Source organism: Oculina patagonica, chromosome 3 (assembly GCF_052425735.1).
Source record: "Oculina patagonica isolate OP01 chromosome 3, crgOcupat, whole genome shotgun sequence".
NCBI classification, from domain to species: domain Eukaryota; kingdom Metazoa; phylum Cnidaria; class Anthozoa; order Scleractinia; family Oculinidae; genus Oculina; species Oculina patagonica.
Window position 1 is genome coordinate 26,112,873 of NC_135760.1, and position 19,477 is coordinate 26,132,349.

Consider the following 19,477-nt stretch of genomic DNA (forward strand, 5'->3'; position numbering starts at 1 on the left):
TATTGCGTGACGTGGGACTCTTGGTGCATTTTACATGACATGACTATTTGCTTGAGTCAGCTCTCAGATTACTTTTTTTCAGAGAGCTTTTTTTTCGTTTCGCCTCTTTCTTTGTTGAAGATGAGAGTTGCAGTAATCGGAGCTGGAGCTAGTGGCCTTACTTGCATAAAATGCTGCAAAGACGAAGGATTGGAACCGGTGTGTTTCGAGCAAGAAGACTCCATCGGTGGCTTGTGGTATTTCACCGAGGAAGAACGGCATAGCTCTGTTTACAGATCAACTGTGATAAACACCAGCAAGGAAATGATGTGCTTTTCGGATTTTCCAATCCCTAAAGAATACCCGCCGTACATGCGCCACGACTGGATCATGAAGTATCTTCATCTGTACGCGGAATCGTTTGATATGTACAAATGCATTCGATTTCGTACGAAGGTCGTTGACCTCAGGAAAGCGGCTGATTTCGAAGAGAGCGGAAAATGGGTAATCCTCTTTCAAGATCAAAACAGCGAGGATCCTGAAGAAGTGAAGAAAGAAGTTTACGATGCTGTCATGCTGTGTGTCGGTCACCATTCAGAGCCTTCATGGCCAAGCTTTCCTGGAATGGACGAGTTTTCAGGGCTGAAGATCCACAGTCACGCCTACAAGGACTTCAAACCTTATGAAAACAAAAACGTTCTACTCGTGGGTACGTATCGTGTTCTTTTTGCTTTTGCATGTAGTCATGTACCCTTTACAAATGGATCGAATTTACTGCCAATATTTTAAGCCATCAATCCCGGGGGGGGGGGGGGGTGGGGCACTTCCTATAAATGGGCTAATGGGGATGTGCCGCTGGATGGGGTCGCATTTTCACGACTGGACTGACTAGAATGGGGGTCGCCATTTCAAGCATTTTTTATAGGGTGACTAGAATGGGGTCACACTTTTCCGGGATTTTGAGAGTACGAACATTCTGGCAAGTTGTGATTTATGAACGGAAATTTTCCCTGAAAAAAATGTTACCGTATTTATTGCTGTTGTTCAATATTTGACAAACAGCTCCCAGAAAGTGACTAAGTTGGGGTCGTAAAAATTAAATTTACTCAAAAGTGACTAAGATGGGGTCTATAATTGGCCATAGAATATGACTATAATGGGTAGGGGTTCTGAGAGGCCAGCCGCACATACTCAACAAAAATTTACCCAAGTACCCCCCCCCCCCCGGCCATCAATGCATTAGGTCTCGTTTAGCGCTGCACATAAGAAATAAAAAAGTCATACTGTGTTGGTGGTCTAGAAATCAGCAGAGATGGTATCTTTCCGGGGTAAAGAGTGGTGCTCATATTGATCTCCTTTAGGGGTTTAATAGTCCAATTTCGATATTTTAAAATTCAGCCTAAAACAATAGACATCACTATGAGGCTCCGGGGAATAAACCCCACAAACTCTATAGTTTGGTCCCCGGAGCCTCGTCTTGAGGTCTATATATATGTTTTAGGCTGAATTTTAATATATCAAAATTGGGCTATTCAAATTTTCTGATGAGCATCCCCCTCCCTTTCATATGGGAGATTCCCCCACCTCCGGAATATCCCCCCAAACCCCTAACCATTTTACCACTTGCCTTCCGTGTCGCTTATTCCATTTTTTACACTGCTCCCAACAAACCAAATGCCTGGAACTTGCTACAGATTGAGGTTTAAGTACACATGCCATGCCCAGCTTGTTCCCTGAACCTCTGCTTCCAGTTTTCAGCAACAGGGAGGGGCGAGGGTCCTGGGGATACAATTGTTTTGAAAATAGAAAAGTTGTACGAGTTCATAGACTGATATGAATGTCTCTACTGATTGGCTGGCCTGCTGTCTCAGCTCTATGCCATGATCATGAACAGGCCCTGTTTTGGGAATAAGGCGAAAAGAAAAGACTGATAACAATGAAATGAAGACTGAATGAAAAGGAGGGTTGACTGCAGAGAGAGGAAAAGAGGGCTTGTGAGCGAATGCTTACAGCCAACTGATACCAAAATCTGAAATCACTTTTTTTTACAATGGTCAGATGTGGATTTACATGTACTGTATAGTTGACAAGGTTACACGAGCTAACTTTAGGATAGTCAAATTTGATGAGCTTGTATATACCAGTAGGTGTCCTGAGTCCTTTTTCCAAGCTTTTCCCTCTAAGTTCTCTATCCTCCACAAACTTGCCTCATCCCTGGTCCTTTGCAAGCTTTTCTTGGACTAGTGCTCCCTCCTCCTCCAGCCTGAGATGGCTTCTGTCCTAAGTTCACTTCCTGGGTAGTTGTTAAACAAATTCTCCACACCCTAAATTTCTGTCGGAATGAGCAAATAAATCACAGTAGCTACATATGTCAATCTTAGGCAGAAAAAAAGAATTGAAAACAATAATTGAACTAGTTTCATAGGTCTGCAATGCGTGCAGATCTATTATTATTATTATTATTATTATTTATGTTTTTATTGTTATTTATATATTATAGGTCTGCAGTGCATGCTGATCTAGATAGATCTAGGTATTTTCTATGATATACTCCATTACAGACCACAGAAATGATGCCAACTTTACCAATGAAAAAAATGTTGTTGATTTGTTAACAGAACAGTTTTTTTATTTGTTTGTCTTCTGTAGGTATTGGAAACTCTGCAGGTGACATTGCTGTGGAACTAAGCCGCCACGCATCCCGGGTTTACCTCAGCACTCGCCGAGGAGCATGGGTCCTATCCCGACTGGGGAAAGGTGGGGAGCCTGCTGACCAGCAGTTCCTCAGACGATCCGCATCTTTGATGCCATTATCACTTCTTAAGTACCTTTTCATGAAAGCAGTAAACCAGAGATTTGACCATGAAACCTTTGGGTTACGTCCCCAACATTCAATCATTGGTCAGCATCCAATGGTTAATGATGACCTCCCTCACCGCATTATTGTTGGAAGTGTTGTTGTTAAGCCTAACGTGGCCAGTTTTACCAAAACTGGGGTTGTCTTTGACGACGGTACCCAAGTAAATGACTTGGATGCAGTGATCTTTTGCACAGGGTACAAGATAGGTTTCAACTTTGTAGATGAGTCTATTCTTCCTGTAAGTGATAACAAGGTGGAATTATACAAATACATGTTTCCACCAAACCTTGCCAAGCCAACTCTTGCTGTGTTTGGTTGTTTTCAACCTCTCGGTGCGATTTTTCCATTGTCAGAGCTGCAGGCGCGCTGGGCAACACGAGTGTTTAGTGGGAAATCATCGCTTCCTGCAAACATCGTCATGATGGAAGATATTGAGAAGAAAAGAAAAGCAATGCAAGAAAGGTATTATGCCTCAAAACGACACACCATACAGGTTAGACAAGGAGTTTAGTACATAATCAATAATAATAATCCCGGCCTGACCAATCGATGGCCTGACCGATCGATGATCAGAAATCAATCAATCAATTGATATTAATCGATGATGGTTAGTTAATTGATATCAATTGGCATCGGCCAATCGATGACCAATCGATAGTCACAAATAAAATTTCCATAATTACATCGATTGTCATCGATTGCTATCGATTTTCATCAATAGCTATCGATTTTCATCGATTATCATCCATTGTTATCGATACCTTACGGCGTACTTGGGCATCCCCAGGATAATTCTACAGGATATCCGGAAATAGATTATATATATTGCAATCCTAAAACGACTGATTGTGAGCTGAGCGCACGATGTCTGAAGAAGCGGATAAAGTCGGGGATAAAGCAACGGACGTTACACTTGTTATTAAGTGCATAGTCAAAGGCTACCATCTTCTCAAGTACCCTATACGCTAGTGTAAACCTTGCCCCTTTTCTTAATAACGTTGTTTTTGCTGGATAACAGACATAACAGTAACGGTATATCACGAAAATGAATAAATGAGGTATTGATCGCTTTGAAGAGCCACTGAGTTGAAGTAATAACACGCATAATATTAAATCAAAACAAATAAAAAACAATCGATGAAAATCGATGGTAATCGATGATAATCAATGGTAATTGATGATAATCGATGAAAATCGATGAAAATCAATGACAGTCGATGAAAATCGATGAAATTTAAAGTCACAAAATTTTCCGTCATCGATTGGTCACCAATTTCCAATATCAATCAATTAATTGGCATCGATTATTATCGATTGGTATCGATTATCATCGATTATCGGTTTCATCGATTGGTCAGGCCGGGTAATAATAAATCCTGCATGTGATTCCATGAGTACACCTATCAGAGGTCTGAGCTCAGGCAACTACCAAGCTCTCTCTTCATGCTCCAACTCTCATTATCCTTCCCTTTTGAACGCTGGCCATGCAGTCTACTTTATTTAAACTTTTTTTTAAGAAAACATTGAATTTTGCATTTGTATACTTCATAATGGATAATTACATTGTTACCGTGTCAGCTACTTTGGCAACGTTCTTGTGCAGTTGATCACTTAAAATTTTTCAGCTCTCAACAAATCGCTTGCTCAAACATCTGAGAGGACCCGAGGTAATGGAATGCAGGTCATCTCAAGCAATTCTGTATGTCCTATCATGTTTCACTGGCTATTTATTTTTTCCCTCCCTACAGGTTGACTATATTCCCTACGGTGATGAATTAGCAAATGAGATTGGTTGTAAGCCCAACTTTGCCAAGCTCCTTTTCAGCGACCCTGCCTTAGCCCTGAGGTGTTTTTTCGGGCCTTGCACACCAGCACAATTCCGAATCATGGGACCTGGTGCTTGGGCGGGAGCCAAGAAGGCCATTGAAGATGCTCCTGAAAATGTGATTTACGCCACAAAGACACGCGTTTTGCAGCAGAAGGAGGATAAGGGGAACAACAGCGCTGCTGTTTACTTGAAGTTACTGGTTCTGTTAGTTGTTGTAGTTGCTATTCTAATGAGATATTTTCGTGAAACCTGACCAATTTATGAACATGATAGAGTTTTAAAAGGTGTTGTTGTGGTAGTGGCGCATGCTTGCTTTTCTGTTTCCAGGATCGCCCGTACTTAAAAACAATGCAACAACAACCACTATTTTATTTTTGCAAAAGATAAATAGAATAAGAGAGCAGTTTTCAATTGAGTTTCGTAAAACCAAAAGTAAAGTAATTACTCTAGCCAATCACAAAGGACACAGACAATCCAGTGAACCAATCAAAACTCGAAGTACATGTACATGTAGCTGGCACGAAGCCCGGGAAAATGTGCATGAGTTTGTGACGATTGGCTTTAGTTTTACTTCTGATTGTTTGAGAAAGTGGCGTGTGATTTTCAACCCAATCACTAAGCGTGGTGATGCAAAACCAAAGCAAACGAGAATTACTTTCGACACTCAGTGAAAACTGCTCTAATAGTATAAAATAAATTAACTAACATAGGCCAAAAAACTACTCAGAATAGAAATTGACTAAACGAGGTGAGTAGTTACAAAATTATTTGATTAAAGAGAGAAGACGAAAGAAAAATAAGATATAAGTAATTATTACGAAGTTATTGTATAAATAGTATTTAAGTGATCAACTTTCTTAAAGGTGATCACTACATTGCTCAAACACTATTATTCATCAAGTTAAAACAAAGGAAATAAGAAACCGTGACCGTGATTTGTATATGTGATCTTAATTACCACGTACAGATTTTAAAGATTCTTTTCACCTTTTTACTCCTTAGTTTTAGTCTCGATTGAGAAGATATAGCAAACATCATCGCATTTTCAAACACCTCGAAGTTCGTAAAAAAAAATGCTCCGCTGCGCGTCGTAATTTCAACTCTCTTCCCGTTGTTTGGAAATGTGATGAAACACTCTCTCCCGTGTTTCATATATTACGTCGTAACTCATAGTTTTAGGTTCATGGGCCACGCGGATATTGTAAAAATGTAACATCGGCGCGATGCTCTTGGAATAGACTACGAGCAGTCCCTATTTTTTCGCAGAGTCCGTCGAGCTTGAAGCGAAAAAAATACAAGCTCGACGGACTCTTCGGAAAAAAATTTCGCATCAAGCTCGACGGACTCTGCGAAAAAATAGGGACTGCTCGTAGTCTACTCTTGGAATTGCCCTTGTGAAAAGTAGTTCAGTGCGTAGAACGTCTTGTAAAGTAGCATTATAGCTTTATTCAGGAAAACACATTCGAGGTATTATAAACCAGTTGTGCTCGTCTTGTCAAGGTCAAAAGTAGTCCAAGTTTTAAGGTGCAAAAAGGGTTGTAGAATAGTTGCCGAGGGGGTGGAGGCACTCCCATATATGAGCTGTGAAGGGTATGGTTTTCAAGCAGTTTAGTCTGGGATAGGGTATAGAAATCAGAGAGTTTTGGTCTAGAAAAGGGTATCATTTACTGGGAAACTGATCGACGGTCAGGTATGACAAATTAAGTCCAGAATAGGAATAGAAATTCGGAAGAGAAAAAGGCTTTCCTAAACGTAAATAAAACCATCGTGGCATCGTTGTTGAAAGATGGTTTTCCATTTAAACACTGATAGTATATCCCGCAATCATTACGTTTCAGCTGCCTTACCCATGATAGAGTAAAAGGGAGTGTGGCGCTTGCAGCGACTGAACCAAAAAGAAATTCAAGAAATAAATACAGGGGAAGCTCTCGCAAGCGGACACCCTCGAGACGCGAAAAAAGTGTCCGTAACTGGAGCTGGTCGCTTACGAGAATGGTTCTCGTAAGCGGCCACTAGAGGGATAGGGGATAGATGGCCGCTTACGGGAGCTTGCCCAGCTAAAAATAACTGGACGGACGTGGATGACGACAAAACAAACACTGAAATATGGTACTGTAATTACTGTAAAATCATTGTGACAATCGCGAACGGCAATGTGAAGTTGATTGATAAAAACACGATATAGAGGTTGTTTATAAGATTTCCTTTGGGTTGTTCGCCTACGGGAGCTTAAAAGCAAAGAAAACGTCTAAGTAGTAATCTCTGAAAGTGTCCGCGGCCGCTTACGGGAATATCCGATTACGAGAATGTAAAAATACAGAGTTTGTATGGCAGTTAAAATCAGGATGGGGTTTCAAACAAGGCGGCCGTTAGACTTTCTCAAAGTCCTTTTAATTTTTTTTCCTCTGGTTGGTTGGGCCTCGCGACCTCGTTCGCTCGCACGGTCGTGACCGTGTTCGCTATCCATTTATACGAGGTCGACTTGGAGCAAGTCTAGGCGGCCGTAAGTAGAGCTGTCCACTTTCGAGAGTGTCTAGGCGTGTCACCTTAAGGCCTGTCGTGGCTAGGTGTTAAAGTCTATTTTACAGGTCGTCTTTGAGGGTGCAAACAATCACGGAAAACCAAAGTTGAAAACAGGGAGGTTGATGGTTAGGTAACAACGCCAAGTGAACCGTGCACGTCAGTCCCACAACGCAAAGCGAACCGGGCACGTCAGTCCCACAACGCCAAGTGAACCGTGCACGACCCAGGAGGATTACGTCTGGGACGAGGCAGTGATATCCCAGTTGTGAAAAATCGGATTCCCCTTCAAGTTAATGCGAAAGTGAACCATGTTGGCTCCACAAATAATTTATCTTAATTTGTAAAAAAAAAAATCTTGAACATCGAAATTGGTAAGGGAAAATAAAGTGGTGCAGGTGTTATTTACAAACAAAGGTGTTTTGGGTGGAAACGAGTGAATTAATGGCGAGAAAAAAAAAGATGAATAAAAGCAAATCGAAACAAAACAAAACAACGGCAACAGCAATAAAGAAAGGGTCATGCAAAGATGTTCATCATGTGCACCTTGCCATCCAAAGAGACCTGGGCTAGAGTGAAAACAGGAATTAAATCAAACACTTTTGAAGAATACTTTAGTTTTATTAAGTCCAGCAAACCTCAGAATTACAATGAACTCTGATAATAGCAAAAAGCTTTAAAGCACAGAGCAATTTGAACAACTTTCCCTTTGTAATAAACCTGGTAAACCCTAACCTAGAGTTTTTTGTCCTTTTTGGTGAAATTTAGACCTCTCTAGCCTCCCTAGGCCTGATGGGTTCTAAAAAATTCCACACTTAGTCTTCCTCCATGGTGGGGTGTGCCGTCCTCGCCGAAAAAAATCAGAGCCAATAAAAATGATATGGTTATGACATTTCAATGTTATTTGGCCGATTTCGGCGGGACTTTGCTTTACGATGCCTCCCCCCCCCCCCCCCCCCTCCCTGGGTAGTGAAGTTTCACCAGGAGCAATCCCCTATAAACATTGACGTTTCACCGTGTCTGTCTGACTACTTTTAAAATTTACTTCGAGATAATCTTCCTTTAATTTTTTTTCAAAATGTTATACTAATAACGCAAAAAGGGCAAAATGATAAATGCGAGTAAATATTTTTGTCTAACTGACTAAACATAATTTAAGTTTAGTAACTAAGATTTAACAGCTTTAAGCTTGCACATGTCGTTTCAATTAAGCATGCATTATTTTTCCAGTGCCCCAATTAGTTTTCGCCATTGTATACCTGTTCTTCTTTTCCATTGTATACCTGTTCTTCATTCGACCGTCCGTCCGTCCGTTCTTTTGTTTGTTCGTTCGTTCTTTCGTTTATAATTTCTACTTTCGTGCGTTCGCCGGTTTATTCGTTCCTCCGTCAGTTCTTGCGTTCTTTCGTTCGTTCGTTCGTTTGTGCGTTGGCTGATTTGTTCCTTCGTCCGTTCGTTCATTTCAGTGGAATCCTGGAGGTTCCACAGTTTGTCACTTGTAACTCAACCAGGATGCTTAATTTAAAAAAAAAAAAAAAGATTAGCTATACTTCCAAAGATTAATAGCATTGAATGGCCCGGTTTGTTTAAACGAAGATAAAGCTAATCTTAGATAAGCGTAAATTTTGGTTTCAATCTAATAACTTTTCTCTTAGGTTTTCTGTCTATATTGTTCTTCAGTTTTGACTATGCTAATAAAAACTCCATAAAGCATTAGCATTAAAAAAAAAAACACTTTTAATCGAGAGAATTAAAACCTTGGTTGAGTTTAAATCTTGGATTAGCGTTTATCGGTTGCCTAACAACCAGGCCCATGTCAATTTGATATATCAATGAATCAATATCTTTCAATAATTCTACTTCTACTGTTTTAGGGCCTGTTTACAAGCAGGTAGGGTAACCCTAGGTGCTAGGGTTACCCTAGCAAGAGGATTAGAACATAGCCCGGGTTTACAAGCAAAATTCGCAGGTAGGGTAACCCTACTTACCCGGATCAACTTACACCGGTTACGCTTCAGTTAACCTTGTAAAATTTTGTCGTTAGAAACTATTATTCGAAAATAATTCCGTTCCAACGCAAAAATACGACAAATTGTGAATGAACACGATGTTTCTTGGTCACAATTCGCTGTTTTTGACGGTATTTTTAAACATATTTAGCTTTTTGGAGACAAAATGAAGTTGTCCCGGGTAGGCGAGTTATCCCTAGCAGAGCGTTTACAAGGCGCTAGGGTTACCCTAGCAGCTAGGGTAACCCTAGCACTCAGCTAGGGTTACCCTAGCTGCTAGGGTAACCCTAGCGCCTTGTAAACACGTCGATGAAAAAAAGAAGAAATGTGGGAGCGCTAGGGTAACCCTAGGTGCTAGGGTAACCCTATGTGATAGGGTTACCCGCCTGCTTGTAAACAGGCCCTTAAAACACACAACAATATCAGTTTGTTTCATTTCAAAACTAAATCAACGTCTTAAGGCTACAATTGTCTTTAGGTTAACAACGTTCAGCCATAGCCCACAAAACAGAGATTCTCATAAAATAGGGTGTTTTACCTCAGTTTATGTTCTCAGAAGTCGTCTTCAGTGAAACCTTCGTCTGCTTCTTTGATGGCACGACTTACGGTGTCATTTATTTCTTTTATTCTTGCTGGATCTTCAGGAGGAAGCACTTTTAGTAGCTCTGTTTCGATCTGCTTGATTCTCTTCTCCACTTTGTGGTGGAAGTGTTCTTTGGCTTCCATCACAAGCTTCCTTATAGCTTCTTGAGCCTCTTGGCTGCCTTCCATGAGCTCTGTCTTCTTCATCTCAATGGTGTGTCTTTCCTTCTCCGGATCCAAGGCGACCAACTGGCCAAGACTCGCCAGGCGGCTCATCAGGTGGTTGCGGGATATTTCCACGTACGTGTTGGATATGGACCACACCACATACGACGTCGTATTTGCTTGGCTCACTTGCTCATAGATGAGATCGCGCATGAAATCACCATCAGCATAGCCGTTAGCCAGCACTCGCCTTTGGCCCACCTTGGCATAGTCGACAAAACTTTTTAGGCTTTCATTTTGACAAACCTTGATGATGTTGGTGATAAACTGGAAGAACTCCACCAGTTTCTGCCACTGCTCACGAACTGAGGCCAGGGCTTTGATGCCTTTCATCAGGGTGTCTCTTATTTGGTCGAAGTTAGCAATCTTCTCTGGGCTCAATTCGGCAAGGCTTTCTAACACCTTACTTAACTCTTCATTGTTCTCCTTTAGTTGCTTGCAAGTCTGATCGTAGCGGTCCTCTTGCCTTTCTAATAGGCCCCTTGTTTCAGCGATTTTGAACCGTGCACCTTCAACTGCTGTCTTAGCTGCACTTTTAGAGGTAGAACTTTGAGATCTGGCCATGTTTGCTTGCCTTGGAGATTTGGTAGTGAAAGGATTTCCTCCTGTCTTTGCACGAATTTTTGTGCACAACTTCATGACGTCATTCTTTAGTTCAGCTGCTTGTGTAGCAATTCCTTTGAGGTTCTCAGGTGAAAAGGTCAGCCCCTTCGTTATTGCTTCCCCTTCCTTGCTTATCTCCAAACCTTTTTTCAGAAGCTCTTGGACCTCTTTGTCTATTGGACCCCCTTTTTGGCCAGTCAAATCTTCCTGTAAGATTTCCATATATACCTTCATCGACTGAAGCTTTTTGTCCAACGGTTCTTCAGCACTGCTGGAGCCACTGTCGCCTTTAGCTTTTACAGAAGCAGAGTTAAGGTCTTCTGACAACTGAGTAGTGAGAAGCTTCAATTGCTCTCCAGCTTCTTTAAATTTTGGCACTGGGCCGGGAATTGGAGACTGCTCAATACCAGCTTCCTCCCCCGAATCTGCTGCTGCTGCCGCCGCAGAACCGGCGATAGATGCAAAAGGGTTTTTTGCAACTTTTGCGATGTCAACGACGCCATGTACGATTGTTTCAACAACTTCCATGCCCAGGACATCCCATCCACTTGGCATAGAATCTACAGCCTTCTCCCAGCTTCTTTTCGCTTCTCGTACTTCCTTTTCTAGTTTTTCTTGCTGTTCTTTCGCCAAAGCCATCTTCTCGCGGGCTGCCTTTTCTTTAGCTAGGGCAATTTCTCGTCTCAGTTTTACTTCCTCTTGAGTTTTTTCATAATGTCCCCTGGCAGCTGAAGAAGCTTCCAATAGCTCGCCCGTCAGATCCATCACGTGCTCGAACTTTGCTTCAACTGATTGTGCCAAGCGCAAACATTCCGCAGAATTCCTCTCAATCTTTCCAAGTTCTATTGGAAGGAAGTCTTTGACATCCTCATCACTTCCCCTGACCAGAGTACGGACAACTTTCTTCACTTGATCTGGTACTTGAGCAGAATACAGTCGAATTGCATCCATGTTCTTGGAAAGAAAAAAATAATCGAATTTAGGTTTCAAGTCAGTGGAAATCCCCTGCTGAATGCCTTTGTCTTTTTATCAGTTTTCCTCGATTGGCATGTGCATAGAAGGATACCAAAAAGTCACCGAAGTATACCATTTTAGCATCGAAGCCTAAGTTACTATATTATTAATCGTGTTTAACGTATATTCTTAGCCGCGAAGGCCACCTTATGCATGTATTCGGGTAAATGGTCGTTTTAAATTTTATTGCACCCTAAAACTTATCAAATATATGCGCAAGCCAGCGGAATACAAAAACAGTAAACGACCAATCGACCAACTGACCGAGCAAGCGAAATACACCGTTTTACTCGCGTTCATTGCCGCTCATTAATGCGTTGTTTAAAGACTTAAAACTGTCATTAGAATAGGGCTCCAAATAATAGAAATTGTGAAAACACCAAAAACGTTTTAAATCACCCCAGGAATGTTCTATCTTGCATTTTTTGTAAGCCTTTAGCGTTCTTACCTTGTGGGCTTCATTGAAAGCTCTCCATCCAGTATTGCTTACTTGCACCAAACATGCTCGAAATGATTCGGGATGTTTTATAAATTGGAAACCTTTCTCGGGCCTCTGCTGTTCCAGTGTGAAGTCCTTTTCCCCAGCAATCAGCAACAGGTGTCCCAGAAGGGCGATAGTCATGGGTGCAGGAGTCAGAAACTCTGCCCAGTTCACCTCGGGTGACATCATCAGCAAGGCCATCTCATTCTTGTCATTTCCTGAGTTGGAGCTTATCATCGCTTTGTTAAGATCTGCTACCATAGTGTCACTTGGTTCAGACATGATTTTTCTCTGAAAATAAACAACCAACAAACAATAGTTTTATCGTTTATTTCCGCCCCGTGCTCCATAATGGATGTTCATAACGCATAATTTTAGGTGGGTTTTCGCCTTGCCATCCACATAACAACAGTCGAAAATATTACGCACGCTTTCAGTGTTACGTGCATAGCGGATTTCTATCGACATCCATCTTTCGATGTGCTAAACAAACAAGACGGATCGAAATCCGCCAATCACAGCCCGCTAGAATGACCTTCTGAAATTGTCGGCTCTTTTGCATTAAACCAACATCGGTATGCAGCTGTTTTGATTGGCGCATTTCAAAAGAAAGACGATGTCGAAAGATGGATGTAAAAAGATAGCTATGCACATAACACTGGAGCCGCGTCTGGAGGCGGGTGTAAAAAGGCGGCCCATAGTAGAGACAAGAAAACGGAGCCTTATCTAGGCTTTTGTACATTATGCTAGCATTTTTTCGAGCATTTTAGTGAAGCAAAAGCATTGAGCATTATTCGAGCATTTTAGTGGCATTTTCTCGGAAATTATTTTTTTCCGAGAAAATATAAAATAAATTAACTTTTTTAGAGAAAATGAAGACTAAAACTCAAAATTCACAAAAACTTCAAATGCCACCTAATACAGGTGAGTGGAGACTGAGAGAAAGTCAGGGCCGGTTTTACGTTTCAAGAGTCAGGGCGGCCATGTTTGTTTTCCTTCGTGAGCCAAAAACTTTGAAATTAATTTTAAAAATACCGTTTGTACAATGAGCATTATCCGAGCATTTTAGTTACTTTTTGGGGGAGGCCGAGCATTTTGGTGGGAAAAATGGAGCATTAAGGTGGAGCATTTTAGTGGGGAAACAAAAGCATAATGTAAAAAAGCCTAGCAGTATCGTATCAGTGTGGACGGCATGTCGAATGCACTGACGTCATTCGCGTATTTGTCGCATGCTCAGATGACCTTTAAAGCGTTTTTAACGCTGCATTCTCAAGCGAAAAGCAATAAGTGTGGACTGAAAGAACACTGAAAGAACGCTGCGAAAACGGTAGAGTGGACGGATGGGATTTCGGTAAAAACGGAGCGTTTCGAAAATGCGTAAGTGTATACTCGGGCCGGCCTTATTAACGCTCGCGTGTTTCGTATCGTTAGCTCGGGCCACCTGTGATTATTCAAATTACTACAACCGTATGCGTACTGTCCCGTAAGGCTTGCAGTCGATAACCTTCATTTGTAATACGCACCGCAAAAAAAGTTTATGCCTTAAGAATCCCTGAATATATCAATATCTGCATGTTGCTTTACCACACTAGTTTTCAGTGCGGCGAGCGGTTTATTTACGCAGGGCGGGAGAAGCCTTCTCCCTCCCTGATGTAGGCTTGCATATCAATCCACACATTGTTTAGGTCTCGTCGCATACTTTTCAACGCTATTTCCGGAAACTTTCCACAAATGGCGATTCCTGTCTACAGACATCCTTTTCAAAACAACAGCGCTCTCCTAAGAAATTTGAATATTAGTGACTTGACCTTCCCAGAGTGTCACACTTACACGAATGCCGAAAATAAACTTCACGCAGCTATCCTATAAATACAAAACAAAAATCAATCCCTAATGGTTTTTTAATGCTTATAAACTTATTCGTTGAAACGATTCACCTCTCGCCTGGATGCGGCGACATATTTGTTAAAAAATATTTATTACACATTTCGATTTTATCTCTTCCAGGAAACATTGAGAAAAATATTGACATTTAAGTTTGATTTTCGTGAAATCATTCCATATTTTTATAGAAAAAGCAACTGGAGATTTTAATTGTAAGATAAGGAAAACGGCTGGAACAATTATATTCTGTAAAATTCTGTAATTCGAAATTCTGTAAAACGAAACATAATATTTGTAAAAATAGCGTTACAAATAAATATTTATTATCTTCTACCGAAAATATTGCGTCGCGCTGTAGCGCGCTACAGAAGCGAAAATTCGCAGCCGGATGTAACCTGACCTGCGTTTGGATATTATCACTGAAGGTGGCACTGATCAAAGTCTATCGTCCTTTTCTCAGAACTCAATGCAAATTTTTTTCGTTAAAACAACAACGTTGCATGGGTCATTCATAAAGAAGCCCTCTTTGGGAAAAAAATTACACAACCGACCTAAATGGAACGTCCTAGCGCCACCAGGCCAGTAAAGGCTTAGTGAAGTAGACAACAAGGAGAGTTTAGAAGGGCTTTCATTTATTCCAAGAACAAGTGTTTCTTTGAGCGGCCAGGGCAAGGGCGAAAAGACTCTTAAAGGCAAAACGCCAAAACAATCTTCCCAGCCATCGAAAATGAAAATGCACCAGCCATCGCCACCATTTTCTCAAAATTCAATACATGGTCCAGTTTTCTCCTTAAATACTGCGCTGTCTAGAGTAACCCATTTAAATCAATAATTTTTAGAAGTGGCTTTTACCATACAACTTTCTTCTGACATTCAAAGGCGTTGAATCAACATCATTCGTTCATGTATATCGGATAAAACTGATATCTGACACTTACCTACCTCGTGTTAAAGCAAAACTTGTCGAATGTTCCTGTGTACCACACAACGCACGGAAGAAACTGGAATTGTCAGGCAACGGTAGAGGAAAAATTCACACAACCGATCTCAGTGGAGCGTCGATACACCACCCAGTTATATAGCTTAGCAAACAGGAAGTTTAGAGGGTATTTCCCTTATTCCTTGAATATTGCTCCTTTCATTTTCACCACGTGCACACTTGAAAGTATAATTGTTCCAGGAATAAGGGAACCCCCCTCTAAACTTCCCGTTTACTGCCGTTCTGGGCTGTTTTTACGGGAAAGTGTATGGTCATTCCATTGTGGTTGCTTTTGCTAATCAATTTGCGAGGACACTGTTTCATATTTGGACGTGATAACCCACTGCCTTCTGGCAATTTCATTTCTCCCGTGGCCACTGAAACCACTGAGACATCTTTCGCTTTAACACGAGGTAGGTATAGTTGGCTGATATAAGTTCCATCTAATAGTAAACATGCCGAACGAATATTGTTGATTCAATGCCTTTTAATCTCAGCAAGTTGTATGCGAAACACAAATAATGAAAATCAGGAACTCAGTGAAAGATATTCGGTTATTGGACACGGCACAGTCTGTTTAAATTGTTCTTTGAAAGTGAAACTTGAAGCAAATTTTAAGAAAAGAAAGAAGACTTGTCGTGACAATTTGTAACTGAGAGGCGTTTTTCACTTGACCCCCCCGGATGGTATGTCAACGGTGATAGTAGGACTTATTCCGAGAATTAGGGAGAACCCCTTTTTGTTTATTTAGCTTTCTTGTATGTATGCGTATGCTAAAAGGACAAATAAGACAACCCCCCTTTAGAAGGTTGTCTTTAATGGGCGGGTGTGTTTCATCCACTGAGCAACTGAGGTCGGTTATCAAGGTTATGCTAATTTTTTTTTCGCAATCAAATTATGTAATGTTTCATGTCATCTCCATCTCTTTAGAAATTTTTGGCAAACAAGAAGTTTAACAAGCTTGGCTTAAACACAAGGAAGGTACGTGTAGGTAACATATATAATTTCATGCTATAAAATAGTGCGCGAAAAAATGTTTCGACGCCTCTAAATGTCAGCAAGATGAAAGGGATTAAATTGAACTAAAAACAAAAGGAATCGAAGGAATATATGCGGTCTATAGATAGTACGAACTGTTAATTAAATATAATAAAAAAAAATGTCGGATTTCAAGATAACGAGGATTGAGGGTGATCCTTAATTCCTGGAAAGCGTAACAGTTTGTGATAATGAAAGCAGCAATTATTGCGTTTGCTGTAGGAGAACGGGGAACATTGGGTGACCGAATAAGCTCAAGGCGGGCTCAGTTCGCATTTATGAAGGCTTCTATCTCAGGATTTGACGCTGTTGACGAAACTTTCTCACCAGAAAGAAAAGGTAAATGAACACTTTCTGTCTAAGGCAAGCGAAATGGGACAGATAAAACCTTGAAGGGAAAATTCGGAGAAAAACGTGATCGAAGTAGTTCGATGAGGCATCGACGCAGCTGCTTATACTAAATACAAACATTCCCTTTGGAACACCAGCGGAGCTCAAATCGTTCGTTGCTTGATATAATTTTTAAATTTTGGCTGATTTTGGCTGATTTTGGGAGAGTTGTAACTGATACGGCCAGCCATTCGACCAGGGTTTTCTCAGTAGTGTTGATGACAAAATCGTAAGTGACTTGCGTACTATTCGCGTCGATATGAAATGTTTCCAATCTGATGTCAGGGAGTTGTTATATTCAGCCAAATTCTCAATTTGTTGTTTAGAAACACTTGGAATAAATTTACGGAAATCACGTAATATATTTACAAAACCTCAATGTTGGAAAGAAAATATCCATCAGGTTTATTTGAGCGCGTTTTGTGTTTGCTAAGTTTTCGTTTAACAAATCTGTTCCTATATCTAACAGGCGAAAGGTGAGTCGTTTACTCGAATTGAATAAAGAGCTTATTTAATTGTCTTTTTTAATCGGCGAAAACGTAACTGTACGAAGATAAATAAAAATAAATCAATCAACTTTGTTTTAGGAGGGTTGCACGTATTATTTTCGACAAAACGACAAAGCTGAAGCGAGAAACTTCCATTTCTGTGAATCTCCGACATCGCTTTGACACATAAAATAATTGTTCTCATGTGGTAATTGATTTACATTGAGGATTTTTCCCAGAAAAATTACTACACTCAGTGGAATTTTTGTTTCAACAAGCGTTTTTGTAGTCGGGTGAAGATCAAAGTGATTTCTTAATTGTAATACATCGCTTTCTGTTAGTATCTTGAACATCAAAAACGGGAACTGAGAGTTGAACGTGTAGTTGGCATCCAAGATGGTGGCGTTTGATGCTGTGTTGGAGTTCGATTGGAATGACGACCGAGCGTAAGGAAAGACATAGAACGCATTGAATAGTAAAGTAACAAGTAACAAAAAAGATGTAATGTTATGGAAGCAAAATGTTTAATAAATAAACAATAAACCTTGTTGTTACGTTGTTGCTGTTGTCAATTCCAGTAAGTGCCCATCCCTCTGGCATAACTGAGTCATGCAATTGCTTACATTTCTTTTATCGACACCCGGGCATAACACAGCAGATTCACAGAAAGACATTCAGTTACAAGGAGAATACTGAGAAGTAGAACTTTTTTGTGCCTTGGTTTACTCTCAATAATTCTTATTATCTTATTGTCCCCAACAAGACAAAATGCTAATACCTGGGGAGTAAATAAGCTCTTAAGATAGGGGAGATGGAAACTGTTTAAATAGATCGATGCATTATTACATACGAAATTCACCTTTACAAAATCATAACTGCTATATTGTGTTATATTAAAAGGAGCAAATTTCTTGGAGTTTGGGAAATTCCGTCTAAACTTCCTTACAGACGTACCCATAAGGACGGTTGTGTGAATTGTTCTATAAAGACAACATCTTGCATATTTCTTAATGAGCTACTCAGTTGCCTGATATCTTCATTTCTCTGGTAAGTTGAGTGCGGCAAAGAAGAGCATTTGACAAGTTTTGTGGGTTATCAAATGCCCCTGACGTTATCAAGATGTTTTGAGAAAGCCAATCCTGAAAAGCACGGAATATTACAATAATGTAAGATATTTTGTTACTGGAGACAGCACTGTCAATGTTGTTAATCGAAAGAGAAAACGTATTTCGAACTTCGAGGAAAGGTAGTCTTTGACTCTGGCTACCATATTTCTGGTGTCTGAGAGGAATTTTTTCGCGTTTTGCTAATGGATTCCCGGTACATACGCCAACTATGAAAGGAGGATCAATCTTGGATTGGGAAACCCTCTAAACTTCTTTTTTCTTACTTAACTATAGCTAAGCTGTCTTAACTGGGTGATGTATTATGCACAGTCTCCTACAAAGGTAGGTAGGTAGGTAGGTAGGTAGCTGGTAAACCTCATTAAGCCAGGGTGGCCCATTCAGCGGTAGAAAATCTGCCGATTGCCAAAAAGGTCCTTGGTTCGCCACTTAGATCTCCTGTAACCATGCATACATTCGACACCGTGCAAAAAAACCTGGTCAAAATAAAGTGCCTTTTACTTTGGGGTGTACTGCTGCTGTAGGCCAAAAAGGAGATTTATGTATTGAGTATCGAGTCCATCGGTGTACCTCAACGAGATTTTCTCCACTGCAAATTGTAATTTTTAAAGGAACTCTTAAATTGCCACAGAAACTGTAACTTGTATATTATTGTCACTGAGTTACCACACAACACCTGTTTTCTGTTAAGTAACCAAAGGATTCCTGTAGTTACTCGAAGATGCTTCATAGAACTCACATCTCACTCATTTCTTGTAGAATTAACAAGTGACAAGTGCAGTTAATGAACAAAAGATGACAAAAGAAAGTGGAATTTACGTAGCTGTAAGCACTTGTGAACTCTTCCTTTGTTTTGGAGCTATTGCTTTACTGGGCTACATTATTTCGTGCTTTTCTGAAGTCTTGATGGTTCTTTGTTTTACCATACTGATGTATATCGAAGATCATAACACTGAAGATGAGTCCGAAAGTCATGGTGAGTAGAGTGCCGCGCTAAGCAAGGCCCTTCCTTTGTTGTGCCTCACTATACTTTGACAGACATAAAAAGGTACGATGTATCTCACTACACTTCAAGGAAATCATCCTCCTTTAAAGACAAAAAGATACTAAAATCGTGGCTATGGTAACCTATATTGCTAAAACACTATGATCATATGCAATCTTTATGGTGTTATTTGGCATAAATCGAAGATTTCTTGCCCGTCGAACTTTTAGTTTCAAAATTCGCACCTTGAGGCTAAAAAACCACATCGTGCCTTGACTATTGTACTCGACTTTTTTCCAAAACTGGTACTTTATGTGTTATTTCTTAAATAAGGTAATCAAATGACCAGACAGACAACTAAGCTAACGGAAACTTGACAAGCAATAAATTGTTATAACAAACAATTAAATCACCTGACTGACAGATGGTACAAAATGGAAAAAGTTGAATGAAAGTTATACGCCAAATTTGAAGCTAATATCACATCT

The 19,477-nt window shown here is 40.4% G+C and overlaps 3 protein-coding genes across 7 annotated transcripts in view; 2 read left to right on the forward strand and 1 right to left on the reverse strand.

Annotated features, from left to right (window-relative positions):
- The window catches only part of LOC144647269 (uncharacterized), a 163,714-nt gene that overhangs the window by 136,340 nt on the left and 7,897 nt on the right, over positions 1 to 19,477 (forward strand). The window contains exons 1-2 of one of the 4 annotated variants that reach the window (XM_078507051.1): positions 15,201 to 15,377; positions 15,895 to 15,945. The exons of 1 other annotated variant lie outside the window; for it this stretch is intronic. Coding sequence is in view for 1 of the 3 variants with exons in the window: in XM_078507047.1 (XP_078363173.1) it covers positions 18,800 to 18,980 (181 nt within the window). In the remaining 2 variants the exon portion in view is untranslated. Of the gene's footprint in view, positions 1 to 15,200; positions 15,378 to 15,894; positions 15,946 to 18,334; positions 18,981 to 19,477 lie in introns of those variants that run through there. 2 more of the 4 variants (XM_078507052.1, XM_078507047.1) reach the window with 2 other exon arrangements.
- Positions 40 to 7,001, forward strand: LOC144647257 (flavin-containing monooxygenase 5-like). Its single transcript, XM_078507032.1, has 3 exons — positions 40 to 688; positions 2,629 to 3,332; positions 4,588 to 7,001. Exons 1-3 carry the CDS (start codon positions 40 to 42, stop codon positions 4,918 to 4,920), a joined length of 1,686 nt encoding a protein of 561 aa, XP_078363158.1. The 3' UTR covers positions 4,921 to 7,001.
- Positions 9,582 to 15,086, reverse strand: LOC144647251 (uncharacterized). Of its 2 annotated transcripts, none has more exons than XM_078507025.1 (3): positions 14,924 to 15,086; positions 12,069 to 12,392; positions 9,582 to 11,560 (listed from the first exon to the last, which is right to left on the reverse strand). In XM_078507025.1, exons 2-3 carry the CDS (start codon positions 12,381 to 12,383, stop codon positions 9,749 to 9,751), a joined length of 2,127 nt encoding a protein of 708 aa, XP_078363151.1. In that variant the 5' UTR covers positions 12,384 to 12,392; positions 14,924 to 15,086; the 3' UTR covers positions 9,582 to 9,748. The 2 variants fall into 2 exon arrangements, with proteins under 2 accessions (XP_078363151.1, XP_078363150.1); XM_078507024.1 differs by having other exon boundaries at positions 9,583 to 11,560; positions 14,928 to 15,086.